Source organism: Thermobia domestica, chromosome 8 (assembly GCF_964235325.1).
Source record: "Thermobia domestica chromosome 8, izTheDome1.hap1.1, whole genome shotgun sequence".
Taxonomy (NCBI): Eukaryota; Metazoa; Arthropoda; class Insecta; order Zygentoma; family Lepismatidae; genus Thermobia; species Thermobia domestica.
In genome coordinates this window covers 93,574,501-93,592,362 of record NC_137461.1, presented here as the reverse complement: position 1 = coordinate 93,592,362, position 17,862 = coordinate 93,574,501, and the positions used below count along the sequence as shown (strand labels likewise).

The 17,862-nt window shown below is 33.8% G+C and overlaps 2 protein-coding genes across 3 annotated transcripts in view; both read right to left on the bottom strand.

Moving 5' to 3' along the window:
* The window catches only part of LOC145693079 (two pore calcium channel protein 1-like), a 74,236-nt gene that overhangs the window by 9,688 nt on the left and 46,686 nt on the right, over nucleotides 1-17,862 (bottom strand). For both annotated transcript variants that reach the window (XM_081768761.1, XM_081768762.1), the window contains exons 9-12: nucleotides 14,270-14,389; nucleotides 9,058-9,397; nucleotides 7,426-7,724; nucleotides 3,291-3,406 (exon numbers count right to left, since the gene is read on the bottom strand). In XM_081768761.1, the coding sequence (XP_081624887.1) occupies nucleotides 3,291-3,406; nucleotides 7,426-7,724; nucleotides 9,058-9,397; nucleotides 14,270-14,389 (875 nt within the window). The remainder of the gene's footprint in view (nucleotides 1-3,290; nucleotides 3,407-7,425; nucleotides 7,725-9,057; nucleotides 9,398-14,269; nucleotides 14,390-17,862) is intronic.
* LOC145691496 (histone H1-III-like) lies at nucleotides 9,832-10,325 on the bottom strand. Its single transcript, XM_081766905.1, is given in 2 exon segments — nucleotides 9,832-10,302; nucleotides 10,305-10,325. Coding segments are annotated over 2 exon segments (492 nt in total).

The window sequence follows — 17,862 nt, the reverse complement described above, 5'->3', positions numbered from 1 at the left end:
GGCTCAGTGGTAGAGCGTTCACCTCTGGTGCTTGGGGTCCTGGGTTCGACCCCAGCCCCCGCCAAGTGAACTTTGTGGTGGACAAACACCGTGTGCGTGGGTTTTCTCTGGGTTCTCCCGTTTCCTCCCACTTTCTTCATTCCACCATTTCATTCATTACTCATCATCACCGTCTCCTTTAGCCTAACCGGCATAACCGTGGGACATAAAACTCAAAGATTTCATTTTTTTATGATATTTTAATGTAACAATACGATATATTTTGAAAGTGAAAATATATGTTTTAAAGTGAATAACTGTGTTGTGGGATCCATAATAATTTCGTAATCCGTATAAATATACATTAGTAACCAGGGAAAATAACGTAACGGAAAATAATTAACTTTACATATTTTTATGCTGCCGGAACCGTGGAACCTTTTAATTAGTCAGAAGTTTAGTAAACTATCTCATCACGGATTACATTCTACTGCGTAATAAAAGAAAGATTTATAGAAAAACAAAAATGAGTACCATTACAGAAGTTGAAGATGTCAATATCCAAGCAATGGAGACTTTAACGAATGTAGTTGATCTTTTACGACAGCTTGGACAGCAGATGAATTCCATAACACAGCAGATGGATTCCAGATTCCAACAAGTGACACAGCAAATAGGACAGCAAATGGATTCCAAATTGGATTCATGAGGACTAACTGATATCTTAGTAACTGATTAATAATAATTGATAATAACTGATTAATAATAATTGATAATAACTGATTAATAATTATTTTTGAATCTTTCTTGTTTCACCTATGTTTCATTTCACTCCACTAATAACGTAATTGGAAGAAAAGTGTTAATACTATCAAAATCTGAGATATACTTCCTTTTTCATCACTGTATTCCCATATTAGCAAGGTAATTCGACTTGAAGAAAAAGCATTAATTTGAAGATTAAAATTGTTTATTTCCTTCAATTCATAATACTTCTTCCCACTTCAAATCTTATAGATTATATTGACGATATGAATAGAACTTCCACTCTTAAGCTAAGTATCGAAGCTTTGCCAAACCTGTCTCCTGAAAATCCACTATGCTGTACTGAATATCTGGTAAATTAAATTAAATACAACAATTCTTAGTTAGATTTTTTTTTTTTTTTTCATTTAACACAGGGCAAAATTCTTTCTCTTCTCTTCCCTCTACCATTTTCATTTCTGTAGCCCCTATCAAAAGATACCCACTTGCTATATGCAAATTTTATGGCCTACTAAAATACAGAATAGGAGTAAAAGTAATAAGTAAATGAAACTTCCCCTTCGTACAATTTTTTAATTTATTAGCCCGAAACACTTTCGAAGACTGGTGAATTTACTGAAAACGTTTAATTCCTCTTTATTCCATTAGAGAACGAACTTCGCAAAATCCAAACTTACTCGTAGCCTACGGTTCTAAGGAGAACATCCGTTATTAAAAAAGTTCCCATGTCTAACAGTTTTGTGGATTTGCAAAATGACGAGAAAATGTTTAAACCCTTCTTTTCACCCTCTGAGATTGAATTTCGCAAAATCCATTCAGTCTAGGGTGTGCACATTTTCATCTTACCCGGCCGAACAGTTTGAGAAAATATTTTACCCCTCTTCAATAGCAGCAGAATTTCGAAAAACTCGGTTTTATGTGCGGCTTTGTACACAATTTAAACTTCTTATGCTCAATCGGAGGCTTAGTCATGAATGCATCATTGGGTTTATTGCTACATAGAAATATATATATATAAATTTGATAATATAAACTGAAATTTGACTTCTGTAATATGTTATGATTTCTGTCATACACTTCGCTACAAAGTACTCTACATATGCTAGATATTTTTGAATATATGTATATACGAATGTTGACCCATGTTCTCCACTTCTGACTCACTTCCTTATCAAAAAGTAAAATGTTCTTATTTCTTTTTCAACATAATCTCATTGAAAATTCATAACTTATATCAGCAATGTTCCATACCACTTCCTGGAAGAAGGGTTGTTAAATTTCTGCTAACTCCGATTTGCAGACTGTATGACGTTATTAGCTATTCGATGAAAATCGTAACTTACACACGTGTTCTTTCAGTTTTGGAAAGAGTCTGTAGGCACTGCAAGTCAGATTAGGTGAAGAAGCAAGATGTTCAAGCACTGCAAGCCATGAACTATTAATTGTAGCATATTGTACAGTTAGTGTGTATGTTGCAATACAAGACTGCAGGCATTGTTGCAAGAAAAAAAAAAAAGAAAGAAAAAAAAACTATTCCACCTCAACTTTCCACATTTTTCCTTCATTACAAGGAAAAACGTAAATTTTATAACTACATCAGAACAGTCTGGATTTGTTACTGTGGCTCTTCCCTCGAATAATTACCCAAAATAATAATTTGCGCATCTAGAAAAAGAGAGAAAGAAAGCAGGAAGCAAGAATTTGGCAGCTGACGACATCACCTTGGTTTTCATAGTAGGCAGAGGCCTCTGATGCTTTCATTTCTTATTTTGAAGCTTGATTTCATGGTCTTCAGTATGAACCCATGATCTACCATACTCTATCTGTTGAGAAATTTTTGTTTGGTCATCTGAAAATTTGTTGAATGTTGGCTACAAATCACAATCTTCCAATTTTTGTATGACAGTTAACATTCAGGGTATCCACCTTGCAGTTAATTTTTCATATAAAGTTCTTTTGTAAAAATATTATGCATAGTCTAGTATGAGAAGCCTGTATCTTCTACTGTACCACTTAGGGTCACTCGTCGATTTCGCATAATCATATATGGCTACAGTTAAACTCCTAAGACATTGAGATTCCCCCGGAGTTACTGAGATATCCTTCGTGAATTTCAGTTACCTTCGAAGTGTAATAATTGCTCTCTGCTCAACAAGAAATGGCTTAGGGATGGAGCATAGGGATCAATTCACGTAATACCCATTTTATTTCTATTGGAATCATTCTATCAATTTTACCTGCACCTTCTCTCCATCAATAAACCTGCCTACTGCAACCAAAATACACATATGGGATGCAAACAGCAATAGGTGTAATCATTTATGATGTTAATGCAAGAAAAGCACCAAAGTAGTAAGTTTAATTATTGATGATACAAAGAATTTAAGGGTATTTTTTTTTTCTTCAATTTTGCAGCCGCAGTATGCCTTAAGAAGAAGTGTTTCTTTTCGGTTTTTAATTATTCCAGGGAAAAGATAGACGTTAAGCTGTAAGTCCTACCATAATAATTAATAATTAATAAATATATGTATTATAAGAATACTTACCCCGATTTTAGGCCGTATTTGTAAATAATGGGCGACTTGATTATGCGATAAATCTGAGACCCATACTTCAAGTTCATCCCACTTCAATTTCACCTCCTCATGTAACATTTTTTCCTCTGTAAGAAAGACGAATGCTTTTTAGAAGCGTTGTATTAAATAATGTGTGCCTGAAACTTCATATATATATCATACACTCTAACTATATATATATATATACACCTTTTGGCATAGAGTCTATCTAACCTAGTACATATCATAATGAACGCAAAGTGATTTTATTTCAGATTTTCATTTTCTTAAAAAAAGATCATGATCATGCACACACAGTGCCTGTTAAGGTTTGTTAAAATTTTCTTATTTATTTACGAGTTTCCCTCTCTCTCTCTCTCTCTCTCTCTCCTTAAGGGCCTAAACAAAATCCTATTATCTTTAATATTCTTTTTCTTCTGCTTCTCCACCTTACCCCTCTCCGCGGAAACTTCAGCAAAAGAATTTACTCCTAGTTTACTTTACGTAATAGTATTTCCATCTTATTTCTAGTATTTTCTTTATGATGTCTACTTCGGGATTTATTTCTTCCAACTTTCATGATTAAAGAAGCTGAACAAAGGCATTTAGTTTTTAAACCAAACACTTCGTTATAAGAAAGTAGGGAGAAAAAATTCTTTTTTTATTTAAGTGAATCAATTACATATATTAATTATTATAAAACTTTTAGGTACTCAATGAAATTTTTTGTCTAGTTATTTGTTTTGTTCTTTCTTCACCCCTATTTACACTGTAAAGATGAGTGTTGAAAGTTAAATGTTTTATTTCTTCAGTATATTTTTGTGAAAAACTAACAAGTACCTTTTATTTCGACTTTCACACACCCAGTTAGTAAATAAAATATGAGGTGCACACCAAAAGTATATGCGTTTTGTTCTTAAGTCCACATTTTTGGCCGTTTCAGAAAAACAACTGCGGCGTCGGAGACCTCCATGCTTCATCTCTAAGAAGTGCAGGTTTTGTTTACTAGGTGGCAGCAGTTGAGTCACAGTGCTTGAGGTTGAGGAGCATCGGGTATTTGTGAAATTCTACACCGCAGTTGGATGTTTGCAGCTGATATTCATCGCCAATTGGAGGGTGTGTAGTGATAGTGCTCTTGCAGAATACTGTTGGGAAGTGGGTGATTGAGTTCAAAGCAGAACGAACGAGCGTGAAAGATGAGCAGAGGTCTGGCGTCCAAAAACAGCATCAACTGAAGCTAACATTGCCCATATTGAAAATGTTATTGTGGATTATAGATTTCATCATGGAAGTTCACTATGCAGAAGATTTGTGATGCACTGAGGCTAACAATGAAAACAGTAGGACGAATAATTACCAACAAATTGAGTCTAAGGAAAGTTTCTTCTCGCTGGGTTCAAAGAATGATTAATGACGATCAAAAAGAGGCAAGGATTCAATTAAGTGTTGCAAATTTGACACGCTTCAGAAGAGAGAGGCACAATTTCTTGGAAAGAGTTGTTACAATCGATGAATCACAGATTGCATTATTTAAGCCAGACAGGCAGTTAATGCAGTGGAAACACAGATTCACCCCCCCCCCCCAAAAAAAAAAACGTCAGGTGGCATCCAATTTGAAGATGCTGTACGCTATCTTCTGGGTTTTTCAGGAAGTGATATTGTCCTACCCTGTTCCGAAATGTCATACAATTACAGGTGAGTAATTTCGTACAGAATTTTTGCCAAAATTGTCTGAGAAACGACCACAAATGGCAATTTCATCCGCCACCTGGACAATGTACTGCCACACCATGCTAATGTTGTGACCTCATTCTTGGCTGACCACGTATTGAACTTCAGACACAACCTCCCTACTCACCAGATTTAACCCCGGGTAACTTCTGACTTCCAAACCTCAAGAAATCTTTTCGTGGATGTCATTTTGCCAGGAGATCATCCTTAGAAACCGCTATTTTCCAGTATCTGAAACATACTCCCAGAGATGACTATGCCACATGCTACACAAAATGCAACTGTGTATCAATACAGAGAGAAATAGATACAACTAAATTCCCAATATTTTCTTGTTCTTAGAAATTAGAACGAAACGTCACATACTTCTAGTGCACACCTCGTATAATTCCCTCTTAACTAAATGAATTTCTTTCGAGTCCCAATATGTTGCCGATCTGAATGGTTCACAGGTACTTCTCTAGTCTTTAAAGTTAGTTTCCTTCCTCCCCTTTCGCCTGATGAAAGATTTAGCAAAAGTGATTGGAGTGTACTTTCAGAGTGTGATATCGTGTGGTATCTTTTCACTATCTTCTGGTAACTAATTTGTTTCACATACCTATGCATAAAACCAAGAATTAGTTGAAAAACACTATCAAAAAATATAAATAAAAGGAAACGAAGTAGACTGACATTCATGGGAAGAACAAAAAAGAAATGACACTGGATTAACCTTCTTTAAAGTACTGTTGTATTTATCATCACTGACATATGTCTTGCCGTGGCTTCTTTGTCTTGCCGTGGCTCACTGATGAGCAAATAAATAAGCTGCATGTGTGTTATGATGATGTTTTAAACTAATTTCTAGTAAGTATTATATTTTTCCCATGGAAGTTTTGGGATTTCTTAGTTGCAACTATATGCTCACCAATATCTGTATTTTTGTCTATTTCTTGTATTACTCTTTTGCTGTCTTTTTCAGTGCCTCATCTCGTGTTTAGATTTAATTCTTCTTCTAATTTTTAACCAAGTTATTGTTTATTTATTTTTGATTTGTAACTTTGTTAGCTTGTTTGTGTTTTAGAATCTGCATTGACTCTGTAAGCTAACATGGTGGCGGACCTAAGGTTTCTTAGGTACGACTTTTTTTTTAAAAAAAAAAAAAAAAAAAAAAAAGCACAATTGACTTAACGAAGGACCACGTCTTTAATCCCGAAAATTCACAAAGAATATAAACCTACACAGAAATTTCTAAAAGTTAAGAATTTTGATTTTAAAAATTAGTAATTTTACATAACAAACAAAATTATATTTGCCACACAAAGTAACAAAGCTTACTTAATAATAATTTTAGCATGCAATGATGTAAATATTTAGATCTCAGTCCCCAGCACTGTGAATATAATCTCATTTTTTTTCTTTCTACCGTTTTCATAATTCATTAGAGAATTTGAATATAACTCACATTTTATAACTATCTACTTTGTTAAAAGTATTTAGCAGGGAGGCAAATTTGTATTTGTGGTTATTTATGGATAAAATAACAAAATATATAATTAATTTTTTTGAAGTATAAAAGTAACTTCATTTCAGTTGAATGCAATTTTACTCTGAAAAAAAAAAAAAATCATAGGAATCGTAATGCCACATGTGTAACGTCATACTAGATCATATGAAAACATCGCTCAACATTATTTAAAGCATGATGGCTCAGTGATAGAGTGCTCATTTTTGGTGCGAGGAGACCTTTGTTCAATCCCAGGGCATGGAGTTTGTGATTGACAATTTTTTTTCGTGGTTTATCCCGTTTCTTCCCTCATTCTCACTTCATCAACTCTATCATAATCATTCACTCCAATTAGTTACCTGTCTGCTTTAGCTTACAGGCATAACTATTGGACGTAAAATTTAAAGAGTTCCCACACATTTTAACCTGGTTCCCTCCGGTAAATGATAAGCGTTCTCATATTTGACGCGAGAGATACGAGTTTGATTCCCGGGGAGCTTACGCGGCTCGAGTTATACATTTATTTGTGTGGCAAGTTCTTATATAGCATCAGTGATGAAATGATTTAAGTGTCATATATTAAGTCAATCTTTCATTACCCGGAAAGTTCTCGGTTCGAGTCCCGGTCCAGTCAGTCACTTTTTCACTCTTTGCGTTAGAATTCGCACCTATGGAGGATTAGGTGTGTATAATAATAATAAAAAAAATCGGTTGTTCCCTCCTTTCATTAGTATACAATCTTTCATTGGATGCAATATAAATTTACAATATATCACTGAGTTTAAAATTACGAACTGAAATACATAAAATAACAGTTTTATTAACAATAAGTAAGAGTGGCAACGGATTCTTACATGCTGTATTTCTAATAGCTAAAGGTAAAATAAATAAGCAAGTAAACAAATTTACCATCATGTTTCGTCATTTCTTGTTTATACTGGATTCGGAACCTGAATGCTTCGAGGATGGAAGCAACAACTATTGTAAGAACTACCATCATCACCAAATAAAATACCATGAAGTATATTCGGCTCCACTGAGATGTGACAGCTGCATATCCTTCCATAATCACAAACCAATTATTTACAACAGTCAATTCGAATAGCGTCACACCACTTGTCAGCAAATTATCAAAACTGTTCAAATAATAGTAGCCCAAAGTGACAGAAGAATTACCGAATTTATAGAATGCTTCAACCGTAGTGTTCCTACAAAAAATAAATAAATAAATAAATAAATAAATCATGAACCAAATATAACATACAAAAATATACTTAATTGTTACAACAAGAATTTTGAGGCGGTTACTATTTTCATTCTTATATGTAAAATTTCAATATACAATATCTCCAGATTTATCATGTTTCTCGGGAACTGCACGTTAAAGTCAGCACTTGTGATTCTTTCAACACATACTTAATTTGCCGTTTCAGTTTTAAGGAACTTAGAACTCAGATACTATAAAGATTTATCTTCGGAGTTAATTTGGAATTGATACGTTTTGTGCTACGTATTGAGAACTTTAAAGTTCAAACTTCTTTTCTCCATCCGATATAATATTTTCTTGAATATTGTATACCTACCTACCTACCTTTAAAACAACGTACTCCCAAATAGTGTAATAAGCACACGAAGTACAACGTTATCCATCCTGCATGATGGATTTTGGTAAAAAAAAGCAACCTTTTTTTTTTTTAATAATAATAATAATAATAATAATAGACGTTAAGCTCCAAACCAGCTACTAACTTTTAGCAGCACTTAAAAATTCTATACAAGTTGTCACGCAAATCTGTGCGAAAGAACAAGATTTTTTTTTTTTTTTTTTTTTTTTTTTTTTTTTTTAAAGTCTGATAGAAAAGCTTTTCAACTTCAGCATTCAGTGGAACTAATATATAGCAGGGAGCCAGTTTTCATTATCTCTACCACAACTGAAGTACAGTATGTAATCATCTTTAATTTAATTCTTACAGTTTGATATAATGACTTGATTATTAGTAAAAATAAATAAGGACTGAAGTTCATCAAATGAAGGATATAAAGTGGAAACAAAAATGACTAATATAGTACTCTGATCAATTTGTGGTAAACTAGAAAGTCCTAATGCATGCGGGTCATAACGGTCAAGTATGATCAAACTCTAGAACTCACATTATCATTAATATATAAGAAAATATAAGTCCTTGAGTATCAGTTTTGTTCATTTGTCTTTCTCTTGATATATGAGTCTCTTCGAGGAAGGAGAACAAATCGAGCTTAAAACACTGAGTCTGATTTAGTGCTTTAAATTCAATATTTTCTAGCTAAACTTTACTGATCCTCACTTTACAAACGAACTAGCTCACCTAACTCACAATAAAAAATCACCGAAACTGAACAAAATCACATGAGCATGTCAACTGGAAAGTAAAAATTGCATAGTAAACTACAAATATTCTGTTTACTATTTCGAACATCCTATTTCTCTTATAAATTATTTTGGCTTTCGAAATATATGATATTACACATTAAAATTTAATATATTCCAATCTTTATACTTACACGCAACAGTTTTTCATTTTGTAGCCAGCGAAAACTTCCATTCCAATAATAGCAAAAAAATAGTATACAAGTAATATCACAATAGTGACTGAGCACATCAATGGCAACAAAATAAACAGCGTTCCAAAAACATCTCGATACCTCTTCTTCAATTTAAATAATCGCAAAAGACGGAGTGGTCGGACGATAACGATGTATGTAAAGGATGGATCGAAGTATTTAATAGTGATGCCCATCAATGCTATTAATGTAACCGTAAAATCATAAACATTCCATCCAGAGCTAAAATATTTCTGCAGTCCAAGTGCTATAACTTTTAACATAGCTTCTATTGCGTACACTGTAAAAGAAAAATAAAGATAGTTACACACATAGTTACATAACTTACTTCGCGAGTTAAACATAACAAATTTCCTACTTAGTAGGTAACAAACAAAAGTACGTAAATAAATAAAATAAAATTATAAAAATAAAACATGTTCTACAATATTATTAGCGTTTAACACACAAAAAGTCCAAAAAAAGAAAGACTCCAATCCATACATCTCAGTGACCTGAAAAAAAATATGGGTGAGTACGAAGTTTCACAGTAGTTTCACAGAAAATTCAGAAAAACGATTTTTTGTAAATCTAAAAATCGATGCTATACGATAATCACGACACCTATTACGACGAAACTGATACTAAAAGATATACTAATCAAGCCTTTATATTATGACACTAGTAAGATGACAGTATACCGTGTAGTTAATGAGATATGGATCAAAATTACGATTAACTCTTTTTAACTTGAACTTTTGATGGTGATTTCTTAGATTTCGGAGCAGAAGCCTTCTTTCCACTGGCCTTCTTGGAACATTTAGGTGCTGGCTTCTTAGCAGCTTTCTTCTTCTTCTTTGATGCTAATCGTTTCGCCTTGGTTGAGGATCCACTTTCAGGTTTCTTCTTTAGCAATGAAGTACTAAGTTTAAACGATCCAGATGCACCTTTTCCCTTGGTTTGAACCAATGACCCGGAGGGTATTGCACTTCTCAAGTATTTCTTGATAAATGGAGCAAACTTCTCGGCATCCACTTTGTAGTCCTGAGAGATATATTTCTTTATGGCTTGTAGTGATTTTCCTCTCCTTTTCTTCGAATTCTTGATGGCGTTGTTTACCATTTCTGATGTTCTTGGATGAAAAAGTATTGTTTTCAGTTTCTTAGGCTTTGCAGACTTCTTTGGAGAAGCCTGAGCCGGGCTGCAGGTGCTGATGCCGTATCTGCCATTGCTTTCTGTAATAAACTCAATGATACTAAAGAGTCATCTTTTACTTTTGTTTAATATTGTGTGCAGATGAAACGTATATCAAGCGATAATTGCCATTATGCTGAATAAAATAACCTAACTGAGGGCAAATTAACATGCATAGTTTTCAAGAAAATCGAGAAAAAAACGTATTTTTAAAAATAAAAGAGAGAAAGAGAACGTCTGACACCTTATCAATTACTTAGCCATTTGTAAGCAACGATAAATTGGTTTTACCACATACAAATGGTGTGCTTTATACTGAGTGTAGTTCATCATTTTTATATGTATCCCCTCCCACTCCCCATAGCTTACCCCGACAGTACTCTTTTCCAGACTGTAAGTACCTAGGTAATATGTGTAGGAAGTTTGGTTAAAATTACTCCAGGCATATCAGAATTATGTTGGAACACGCATATACATACATTTTTATATATAAATACAAATATGAAACAGAAAGAGAGACCAAACCGTCACCACTTCTATAAACAAAAGCATTTCAGAGTTTTGAACTGAAAATCTATGTAAAGAAGATCCGTTCTGCCTTCTTTACAAAAGCACAATTTTTAGTCTCTTAAAGTAACCTTTGGAGATCAGAAATTTCTAGTACGTTTGGAGCTATTGAGAGAGAGAGAGAGAGAGAGAGAAGAGAGAGTGTGTATCTATCTATCTATCTATCTATCTGTCTATATATCTTTCTCTCTGGAACCACTTTTCGACTTTGGATATTCTCTAATTTTCTCTTGACGCCTCTGACTATATTTCAAAAACGTAAATGACGTACTATAATTAGAATATTGAAAACTAACCTCCGTATGACAAATAGCTGCAGATAAGTACATTACACAACTTATTTATTGCTATTATATGATTTTCTTAATTTGTATTTAACATTCATATATAATATACCAACGTTCTATCAGCATCTACCACATCCCAGATGTTATATTGTAAACATAATAATTACTTATGTCCTAAAATGATTATATTAATATATATACACAACTGTTTAATTAATGTAATTATTTTATATAATTTTTCATGCATTGAGGAAAATAGAATTTCATACAAAAAAAACTGACTCAATGGGAATCGAACTTATAACCTTACGATTTGAAGTCCCGCTGTTTACCTCTGAGCTAACATGACCACTCTGACTGAACTCCTTCTAACGAAATATAACTGAATTTCCAAGACTATGACTGACATTCATATCCGTTGCAAATGCTGTTCTTTTCTCCTTTGTCTTTTTTATTTTGCTATGAATGTGAGAACTATGTTCGCTGTCTTTCCTTTCATTGGAAATATTCTTTTACGCATTGAAATCAAAATGACAAAACGAGCATGCGAATATATAGTTTCGAAATATTGTATCATTAAGTATTTTAATCAATGTTACTTTTTTCTGCATTTAATGACATTTCAACATGTTTTACTATACTTAAAAGAAGAAAAAACACATCTGCACAATTTTTGCCGATTACGAAGGGTGGCTTGGAGGTTAGAACTTGGCATCTTTGGTTTACTGGTTTGTGAAGATACACAAAGTTGGACTTAAAACTTTTTTGCCTCGAAACAACCATAATCATTGCGCTCACCTTTTTGGAACAAGATGTACCATTAGCCGCCACTTCAAAAGAAAGATATTGGTAACGAAAAAAAGTGCGTGGATGACACACTTGTATGGCAACAGAAGTGAAACTCTATGGATTTAGTACGAGTATATACAGTATGTATGCTATAAACTACACACTAGACCAGTGATTTCAAACCTTTATCACTGACAACATATTTTACTGAACTTCCATGACACTGTCACACACTTGATTTCTTACTGACAACAATATAAAAACTAACAGTGCAATACTATTAGTTTCTACCAAGTAGTGACTTTATGTAGCACTGAGGCAATGACAGGTACAATCTGTCTCAAATATTAGTTGAGAATCACTGCACTACGCCATCAAGAGCTAAGACTGAAATCAAGGTAAATCTCAAAGCGAAGAATATTTCCTGTCTCTTTGAATTACTTTGTCTACAGATGGACGCATTAAAATTACCATATAAATAAAAATTCATAGGTGATAGGTCTGGGAATCAAGATGATCACTCAAGAGGATTGATACATTGCGTTAGGAGACTGAATATTCAACATATAAACTTGTGATGAGAAATGGCGCCGTAATGTTGAAACATTGCAACATACCACCAACTTCGTGTAACACTCAGAAACACATACAGATCCGGAAATGCAATGGCTCCTGTGATGTATACACGAAGATCCTGGATGGTATTTGATAAAGGCAGCTGATACACATGTCGTTTGATAAAACATCAGAGGAAAATGTCAGAGCTTGTGAAGTTGCTGTAGTGTGGAGGCCAACGCAAACATTGACAATCATCTCCACCAGTACGCATAATCTATCTGTTTGGTAGTTTCAGTTCAGTTCACGTCTGAATCTGAGTAGAAATGGTTGAGTTGAGTTTGGGTTTAAGGTCCCGTTCAGCAGCGAGGCTATATGAGACGGGGACCTACTGATTAACGTGGAATCCGAACCACATGAGCTCCTACCGGGAATCAAATCCGGATCTCCCACGCCAAAGGCACGTACACTAACCGCTTAGCCACGAGTAAGCTCATGAGTAGAAATGGGGTGGTGCTCCATCATGTTGATAAATAAAGCAGGAAAATCTGTTCCAGTTATGGAAGAAGACATGTTCATAACATTTGAATTTACGAAGTCCCCGAGGACATTTCCAATGAAAGGAAAGACAGCGAACATAGTTCTCGCATCCACAGTAAAATAAAATTTAAAAAACAGCATTTGCAACGGATATGAATATCAGTCATTGTTTTGGAAATTCAGTTATATTTCGTTAGAAGGAATGCTCACATGCTCAAATGCTCACAAAAAAAAAAAAAAAAAAAAAAAAAAAAAAAAAAATCCCAATCTCCAAAGGTTACTTTAAGACAAATATATAGGAGACATATATATATAGAATAAGACATATATATATATACATATATAGGAGACTATAGGAAAACAAGGCACGTCTCAACATAAACATGTAACTTCTGCCTCTAGCTACATGTGAAAGACCTTCAACAACAATGAACTCACGTATTTCATAAAACTATCCTAGTCTGCTTATATTCAAGTTTGTCTTCATCGTTCTAATAAAAACGAACTACGCTCTATACAACTTTAATGAACAACAACCTTCATTCACGAAAATCTTCCTTTTAACTCCCTTTACAACATTAAGTAACCTGGTTACTAAAAATAACAGCTGCTATTTTTTAATAAAACATCACTTTGTCCGATATAACTTACTGGTATCACCTTTCTAATCTTTACAGCAGAAATGTGTTAGTGTTAATGGCAAATATGACTATCAAAAATTACAACCTCCACGAAAACCTGAGTGTTGTTACAAACTACTTAGTCCCAACTATTTCTTGTTCATCCGATTTGCAAAAAAACTCTTTGTCCATCTTAAAACAAAATTTCATCAGTTTCCTCCCAGATTCTGTTTCTCTTCCTCTCTCCCTCCTCCCAAAAGTAGTGGACTCTACACCATACTACAGAACATTAAACTAGTTGTGCTATCGATGGAGTGGTTGATGTAACCTAACACAACCATTCATACTGTTGAACACTTTAATTTTTCTGTTAAAAACGATCACCCAACAGATTTTCATCATCCAATAGTTCTTCCTTGTAGACCCACCAAATATGATAAACCAGTATTTAATACATGACTACACTGACCATAATAACTTAATAACTTATGTTTTCCGTGCTTACTGAAGTTACACAATAGAATCTATGAAGCTCTACCGTTTTGTGTTGTGCTTCTTTGATAAAACTTTCCTGTGTAACGACTAAGATAAATCAACCAAATATTCTCTTTCTATACTTACATCCAATGAAAATAACTGTATCCCATGACGCTCCAACTTCCCACGCTGAACTCTCTAAATCATCTGATGATTCGAAGGTTCTAACTGCCATACACACACCATTGGCTAAAATTAACGTATCTACAGAGACAAGAAAACAAATATATAAATTTCTTCGGGAAACTGAATGTACTTTCCAACAATTACCTATCTGCCAATATATAAGACGCATCCTATTTTCCGTATTCAATTTTAAGGATTCTTTTTTCTTTTTAATACAAAGTGATATTTTAACAAGAAACATATGTGGAGTTAACAGTGCTTTGCTAAGTTAAAACCGAACGCACGGCTGAGAATATATATATAGGTTTATGTTTCGAGATAAAAGTACACATACTATTAAAAGTTATATAAAGCGATCTTATCTAAACTACATTTACTAGAGTTGCTGAACAGTACGTAGCTCGAATACTGTTGCAGATCGTACGAAACAAGGTACCAGATAACAAAGAATCGTGAAAACTTACTGAAATTGAAATAATCAACATTTCTGTATCAGAGTATAAGACACATTTCATTTTCGGACTTATTCTCAAAGGAAACAAAGTGCTTCTTATACGTCAGCAAATACGGTATCTTATGACAAAAACCAAAGTAGAACACTGAAAATGGCAATTAAATTTTAAAAATTGCATTAAAAAGAGGCAGTTTATACTGCAAAAATAAATACATACAAAATATCATCAATTTACCCGAAGTTCACATTAAATGCGTTAATCAACATTAAGGATTGTAAAATAGCGCTAACTGATAGGAGACTGCAAGAATCAAGAACCAGAACACACCAAAATCAAGAAAGACAAAGAACATTACAAACCATAGAAATATTAGTACGGCATCATAAACATAAAACTGCACAGAATATACACTGATGAATAACGTAACCCGGGAAAAAAGTTCATATTAAGTAAATTCTACTTTGGCACTTGTGAAAAAAGTCATGCCATACAACACATAATTCACATCTATTTACATGAAATCACAAGCATTTTCTTTGAACAAGTTATGTCGTCTGCTCGTTAGGTACATTTGTGACCTGAAAACGGTCTTTTAGACTTTAACATGATAGCGAATATTTTTAGTACATACTAGCACTTGAACTGGGTCTGTGGAAATTTTATATATATATATATATATATATATATATATATATATATATATATATATATATATATATAAAATTTCTTTCATTGTTTTCCCTTAAATGTACTCGTTGAATTATTTACATGTACCTTGCTTCATTGCATATACAGAATTTAATCTTTTTTCTTTATAATGCTAACAATGGACTTGAACAGTACATATTAAACAATAAAATATTAAACAATAAACGTGCCGCTTTTCAAGTAAAACAAAATGATTTTCATTTATGTAAAGGTGGGTGCGTTACAAATTATATAAAAATGCTTTCCTATAAACAGAACGTGATCCCTAGTAATATTCAGAGCACAAACAGAGAGGAAATGTCTACAAACCTTCTCTTCTATACTATTTTGTTGTTTTCATTGTTAGAAATTTTTTCTAGAACCCACTGTTGCGACGCAAGCTATTCTAGTAGTTTGTATTGTCGTAGGGAACAGATCTCATTAGTAGAGTCTGTATTTTTTTTCACAACTCAAAAGAAAAAAGAAAAGAAAAAAAAGTTTTATCTTTACAAGAAATTACAGGCATATTGAATGATCCGAATTTCTGTACGAGTGTTGATAATGCAAATGTCATAATTATACATCCAGATGCAGACCATCTCACTGATAAGGACGAAGGAGATGATGATGAAATTGGAGAAGCCGAAGTGAATGACGCACCTGGTGAATTGCTGGTGCAATATAATGCAGAAACTGTCATCAATAATCCGATTTACAATAATGATAAAGAAGACGCCAATACATTTGTTTCTAGACTAATACAAGCTCCAGAGAACAAGATTCTTAACTGTGTCCAAAGTATTGATGGCTAATCAACGAATATATAAGAAAAGGAAAGCGCTCAGTAACATTGTTCCAGCCTGGCGCAAAATGAATGCTTCATGTTCGAAACTTCTCCAACCAGGTTTACAAGCACAGCATAAACTAAGTGAAATGATACAGAAGGTTGTAACAATTCACCTGTAGAAATATTTTAGATAATTTTCAACGATAATATAATCGAATATGTAGTTAAAGAAACAGTTATTGTGTAGAACAGAAGAATGACCCTGGTTTTTGCCTTGAGTGTTGATGAACTGAACGTTGTAACAGGATTTCTGATATTTAGTGGCTTGGCTTCCACGTGAAAAGCAGTACTGAAGTGAAGATGATATTTTAATGTAGACATGGTGACAAATGTTATGGGAAGAAATCGGTATTAGAAGATAAAACATGCAATCCACTTCAAATGATAACAATTTGGCCAACCAGCATATGGATGATAGAGATTTCAAGGTCCGGTCTTTAATGAAGAAACTAAATTATTCTTTTCTACAGTGGGACATTTTTGACAGTGACTTGAGTGTTGATGAAATGATTGTTCAGTAGTTTGGTCATAATCACATAAAACAATTTATCACAGGAAAACCAATACGCTTTGGTTATAAATTGTGAGCCCTATGGTTCGGATAGATTTTGTCATAAAAGTTGATTTCTATTGTGGAAATGATATTTTTCACAGCGAGAAAGAAGATAGTTCTGTGTTCAAGAGTTGTTCTGAACATAGTAGATATCATAGATGATCTAACAAATTATATTATTTATTTTGACAACTTTCTTTACTAGTCGAGACCTGCTAATTCATCTTCGGGATTTAGAACAACAGGTCCTCTACAAAATAATCGCTCGTTGTAGTTCACTCATGGATTTCGAACTGTTGAGCAAACAGGCACGTGGATACTTGACAAAAGCGGAGTTTATTTTTGTATTTATTATTATTATTATTATTATTTCTAAAATGGAATGTTAATCGAATGAACATATGTCCTATTTCCCGAGTGAAGAGATTGAACATATCATGATTGAGCAGCCATATGTAGTAATGTCCTACAATGAACATATGAGAGGAGTTGACCATCACGATTGGGTTATCCAGAAGTTTAGATTAGTTGTAAAGGGGACAAGGTGGTATTGAGTGATATTCACCAGAATGATCGACATGATTATCGTAAACTCATGGATTGTATTCAAGAAATCAAGATAAACTAGCATGCATTTTCTGACATTAAAGCGCAATATTGCTGTCAGATACCTCAAACTTGGTGATCTAAAGCGTCTAGAGCGACCATCTCAATCTTCTTCATCCAAGGTGTTTATGAATGTACGTTACCATGCGAGAGGTTACTTTGTGATGAGGTGACGGAAGCAACGGCGATGCCAAGCAAATGAAAATGAAATCTTTAAGTTTTTAGTCTAGCCCTGTCCATAAGACCCGTAGGAAAGTCATGTCTGACGGCTGTTCTCTTCAAATCCTGTTAGTACATGTCTAAACAAGTGTAAATCACAAGGGTAGACTTTTTGACTTATGGGCAGTTTTTTTCTACAGGGGCGTAATCCTAGGGGGACTGCGCCCCTTTTGAGTTGTTGCCG